The sequence below is a fragment of the Humulus lupulus genome, chromosome 4 (assembly GCF_963169125.1).
Source record: "Humulus lupulus chromosome 4, drHumLupu1.1, whole genome shotgun sequence".
Lineage (NCBI taxonomy): Eukaryota > Viridiplantae > Streptophyta > Magnoliopsida > Rosales > Cannabaceae > Humulus > Humulus lupulus.
In genome coordinates, this window is record NC_084796.1 from 4,023,755 (window position 1) to 4,029,656 (window position 5,902).

The window sequence follows — 5,902 nt, forward strand, 5'->3', positions numbered from 1 at the left end:
CTTTGACCCTCGTAAATCAACTTCTATCACACTTTGACCCCTAATACTTGAAAAGACTAATGTGTGTGGACTGCTTGACGGAACACATAAAATAAACATACATCATAACTCGTGCTTATCATAGTTCATAAAATTAAACACATAATATCATACAATTTACCGTAATACCCTGACCCAAGCCATATTACCAAAAATACCCTTAAAATGCAAAGGCAGATATTACATTATTTTCCCCCCAAACTCGAACTTGAACATTACCTAACCCAGATTTCAACCTAAAATATCTTTAGAATCGCAAAACCAACATTCTCAGACATGTTTAATCAATAAATTGTCATCAACTCATGCATTAATTCAAAATGATAACTAACTTTTACCTTCAACTTCTAGACAACCTATACCCAAAACCACAGTCCTAACATGCTTTTATCATCATATTTCGATCAAAACCTTACAAAATCAATGATAATAATTAAATTTTATTTCAAGATAAATTTCCCGAAACAATAGATAAAGCAAATCTAATTCCATAAAGTAATCGAGTCTTGCCTTCCAAAATATTCCTAGATCTCCAATATTCTAAGCTTCCACTTCAGAGACCTTGTGCTTAGATCGATAAAACGACTGATAACTGAACGATATAATTAACCTAACATTATTTTAATCTGCAAATTTTCACCATAAAAATCGAAAGACTATTTTGCCCCTAATTCTAACCCCCCTCAGGATTAGGATCATGTATTTTTTGTAAAATCACATGTGGAGTCCTAGAATATTTACTTAGCTAGCTAGATAGTAGTTAGTATTAGTTTATAGTATGTTAGATTCCATGGATGTTGGTTCCAGTCGGGACTTAGTTGGAAACTCTTAGCAACACTTATAGATTTTATAAGTTTAACCTATAGTTTAAGAATATTAATTATAACATAATGTTTGATTAATATAGCTTATTATAAAGATGTCATTTATTATACTATAAGGTTTAGATAGAACTAATAAGATCGTGACACTTGTCGGGTGCATGTTTATTAAGGATTTAAGTATTTTGATGAATAGTTTAATTAAAAAGAAAGATCTAGAAGCTCTAGAACCTTCCAGCAGCTGTTAGGGTCGTATTCTTACTCAGTCAAAGCTGTTTATCCAATTCAAAATAAGCTGAAATAGTGCAAATACGTGTACAATATATCAACGTATGTCGATATATCGCAGCTATACACTACTACAAAATTGGGCTTTCCCGACACCCAACCACGACAGTAACTCTGTTGACTGTCGTAATTGCTTAGCGGGACTCTACGCCGACAGTTAAAAACTGTAGGCATAGAGACCAACGCCGACAGCTAATAACTGTCACCATTGCTTTTGAGTGTCGCTATTGACCCCAACGCCGACAGTTAATTCAAGACCAATGCCGACAGTTAAAATGTGTCGCTATTGACCCCAACGCCGACAATTAATTTGAGACCAATGCCGATAGTTAAAATGTGTCGCTATTGACCCCAACGCTGACAGTTAATTCGATATCAATGCCGACAGTTAAAAGGTATCGCTATTGACCCCAACGTCGACAGTTAATAAAAATTCAATGCCGACAGTCATAAAATGTCGCCAAAATTCAAATAAAAAATTATAATTAATGAATAATAAAATTTTAAAAATAAACTAAATTATGTAAATATGTATTTATTAAAATTATGTATTTATTACAAACTTTTAAAACTGGATTTTTTTTTCTAAATTTTTCTTAATATTAACTTTTGTTTTTATAATAATTTTTATATCAAATTTTAAATTAATTATGATATTAAGAGTAACAATACTTTAATTTAATTTTATAAAAAATTATTAATTACTAAATTGTAATACTAAAGTCTTAGTTAAAAAAATTTATTTGAAAAATTTGTGAAACTTTTTAATGATATTAAATAGTACACATATAATATTTAAAATTTTAATTTAAAAAAAAATTAATATATAATGGAGCAAGCAAGTTTTGAACCTCCACCCTCCAAATTAAGTACTCTTTACCACTACACCAACACATCTTATTAAACAAAAATGTATATAAAAATATTTATATAGGTGTCCAATTTTATTTTTTAGCTTCACCTCTAATATCATAATAGACACAATCTTAGGTTATTTTTTCTCAGCAGCACAAAAGAATAAGAAGAATAAAAGGAGAAGGTGGTCGACGGCGGCAGGGGGGTCGGGGTCGTGTTGTACAGCGGCAGGGGGCTCGGGGCTGGGCTCGATGGAAACGATTGGTGGCTCGGAGGCTGGGATCGACGGAGGGTGGGGGGTCTCGAGTCTGGGCTCGATGGCGAAGGGGGTCGGGGTCGGGCTGTACAGCGGCAGGGGGCTCGGGGCAGGGCTCGACGGTGGGTGGGGGTCTCGGGTCTGTGCTCGATGGCACAGGGGGGTCGGGGGCTGGGATCGACAGCAGGTGGGGGGTCTCGGGTCTTGGCTCGATGGCACAGGGGGGTTGAGGTCTGGGCTCGACCATTTTCAGAAGGGAAAGGACTCCAAGAAACTAGTAATGAAAAAAAAAATGAAAGCTTTACTTTGGTTTTACCTTTTGATATTATTACTTTTCTTATGTTATTCTTTCTGTTTGTGTGAGTTGAGTTTTTTTTTTTTAAGAAATGCTTAGAACTCTATTACGATATTACCCATAAAATTTTCGATTAAGGTTGTCCCATCCTGCTTTGTTATCTCCGAAAGCTCAAAACTTGTGCTTGATTTATTCTGCAGTGATATAATTTGGTGGATTTGGGTTTACCTATTTTAATGTTTATGTATATGCTCTGTTTTGATATGTAAATTTTGAGTAGAATATACAAAAGTTCTTGCCGATTTTTCTTGTTTGTGCTCTTAACTTCTTTTATTCTTTACATGTAGTGGTTGATTTCACTGCATCATGGTGATGACCCTGCCGTGTCATTGCCCCAATCCTCACCGACCTAAGAAGAATTCAAGTGTCATATTCCTGAAAGTTGATGTTGATGAGTTGCAGGTATTAATCTACAACTTTTCTTTTTATACTAACAAAGGAGTTAAGATGAGGCCTCTCATTAGTAGTAGTCTCTATGATAATTTGTTCATACACAATTATGGTTTAGGTTTGATTTTTGGGGTTTTGATGATATTTAGAAAAGAGAAAAGATAATCTGATGACATTTGTGCCTTTTATATTGTTATATGCATATAGGATGTTGCTAAGGAGTGGGAAATCGAGGCAATGCCAACCCTTTTGTTCCTCAAAGAAGGGAAAATTATTGACAAGATTGCGGGAGCTAAGAAGGATGAGCTTATTGATAAAGTTGCAAAGCATGCAGCTGTGGCTGCTACTTGACTTTGATTAGCGTTTGGGACTAAATAAAGATCGGTAGCATGAGGCTATCCAATTTGATAAGAAAAATACAACTTTTATATAAATCATTTTTGTGACTAAAAACCACATTCATCCTTTTTATTTCTTTTGCAACCTCAAGTTCTCTATTTATTTTAGTTTTGGTTTGACTTTAATGGTGTTTATTCTGTATTGTAGGCTAAAACTCTACTTGGATATTTAAGAGAACCAAGACAATTAAATAAGAGAACCAAGGCAACAAGAAATTCTTCAAGTTGTTGGGTATTATTTTCTTTCTTGCTTGTAAGAATTATGTACATTGAGGATTTGATGTATTATTTGTTGGAAAAAGCTTATACAGGGTCTTTATTTATTTTCATGTATATCCAATATTAAACAAATTAATACGAGATAGCCTGAAACATGTTTCTAAAATCGAATTCAAAGAGAAACAAATAATATAATACTTACAGTATACGCAGCGGAATTAAGAGTCCTTCCTTCAGTTTCTCTAACTCTTGTATCCTTTCTGTCGCAGAGTATTATCAAGAAACTGAACCGATCTTCTATTGTCTTCACGATCTTCCAATGTATCCTTAGAACCACCTAGACTAGTGTGGGAAATTCTCAACACATGAGATAGATATAGAGAGAAGAAAAGAAAATAACAAAGAGGCTTAGAAAAGGACTTGTGTTTAGAGTGAATATAAAACTATCAGAAAATCTGACTTATCAAAAACCCCTGTTTTGACTTCTCTATAAGCACTCCTTTTATAGACTCAATTAGGCCATTTAATTTAATTAAAAAATCAATAAAATAACAGCCATTTTGAAGCCCTAGGTCGAAATTATCATGGGCTATAGGCCCGTGAAATTTCTCATTTGATTATAAGCCCATTGGACTTAAAATCAAGGCCTGTGTGTATTTTCTATTGATTTAATTAATTAAATAATTATTTAAACCTTTATCAAATTAATTATTTATAATTTGAACCTTGATTTAAATTTATTTATCAATTTAGATACCACTTTATCTTAATTAATAAATCTGCCATAATTTTTCTTTTCTTCTCAAAATTACACAACTCTGTGAAACTATCCAAAATTGACCTGGTCAACTTTGATAATTCTAATTGATGATTAAATCAATTAATTGAGACTATCTAGATGATTTTATCCAAGGTACAATGGAGACCATGGGCCTATGAAATCAAGCTCCAATAAGTTTTCATAAATCTAACAAATAAATTTACTAACTTATTAATTCCTCGTGACTCCACTATAGACTTGGAATTGCACTCTTGAATTCATAGAACGCTCTATAACAAATATAGATACGCTATTAATTATCCATTGTTACAACCATAATTGTCACTCAATCCTCTATAGACGGTCTACAATGAGACAAGACTAAAATACCGTTTTACCCCTCATTGTATTTTATCCTTAAAACACTTAGTTCCTTGTAAATGATATTTCAGTAAACTAATTTAATTACTGAAATGAGATCTCTATCATTTAACACCTTGAACCAAACTAAAAGGAAACCATCGTTTCACTTATTCATCAGAAGCTATAGATGTTCATATCTATGATTAACACTCCCACTCAATTATACTACCGAGTTCCCAAGATGTAAGTATGGGCTAGTCCGTAGGGTAAGCTGGTAACGAACAAGTCAAAGAACTCAAATAATACAATCAGTTAGAATACTAACCACTCAGAATTGAGATTGAATTGACCTATGGTCAACTATATGATATGACTAGAATAGATAATAACGGTATGTTTACTTATCTTATCAACTGTCAATATCGGTCCTGTCCGATGTAACAAATACATCCGATCTTATCTACTTTGCTAATGTTCTGGAAAGAACATAACACTGTAATGTGTAAGTAGATCATATCGTAGATTGGCAAGTCAGTGTAAATTCGATGCACTGACTAATCTTAGGACTAACTTATTTTTGAACATATAATCATATTTATATTCCACTGTGATTACGTCACTATAAATAAGATTAGCTATATGCTCGGGATTTAATAGAAGTTTATATTAAATAAATAATCATGAAAATAAAACATGTGAGCAAAGTGATTGACCAAGTCAAAAAATGATTTCTCTATTCTTTTATTGATAATAAAATGAGATTACAAAGAATTTGGGTTTTAATTAGGGCATAAAACCCCAACATTATTTACATTGAGAATAATGAATTTTTATTGAGAATTATTTAGTCTCATGGGGATTTGATGTATTATTTACATCTCAATTGTATGAATAAATGTTGTATGTATATGAATTTTTATTATGATAAATATAATTTTTTTTACAAGTTATGGTAATAATAATTAATTATGTGAGTAATTTTTTATTTAAATTTATATCAAACTTAAATTGTTAAAAATATAATTAAAATTTTAAAAAAATATATATCGAAAAATTATTATATATATAAATTTAATGTTACAGCGACACGTATTAACTGTCGGCGTAGCTAGCAATGACGACACTTATTAACTGTCGGCGTAGCTACCCTACGCCGGC

At 32.4% G+C, this 5,902-nt stretch overlaps 1 protein-coding gene across 1 annotated transcript; it reads left to right on the forward strand.

Annotated features, from left to right (window-relative positions):
- Window positions 1-2,878: 2,878 nt before the first annotated feature.
- On the forward strand, window positions 2,879-3,685 carry LOC133828780 (thioredoxin H-type-like). The gene is made up of 2 exons (XM_062258884.1): window positions 2,879-3,016; window positions 3,212-3,685. Exons 1-2 carry the CDS (start codon window positions 2,921-2,923, stop codon window positions 3,353-3,355), a joined length of 240 nt encoding a protein of 79 aa, XP_062114868.1. The 5' UTR covers window positions 2,879-2,920; the 3' UTR covers window positions 3,356-3,685.
- Window positions 3,686-5,902: the final 2,217 nt, after the last annotated feature.

What these genes read in the sequence shown, in the direction of transcription:
- LOC133828780 (XM_062258884.1), top strand. Translation starts at nt 2,921, where the DNA reads ATGGTGATGACCCTGCCGTGTCATTGCCCCAATCCTCACCGACCTAAG. An exon ending in TTGATGTTGATGAGTTGCAG is followed by an intron (nt 3,017 to 3,211) that starts GTATTAATCTAC and finishes ATATGCATATAG; the next exon opens with GATGTTGCTAAGGAGTGGGA.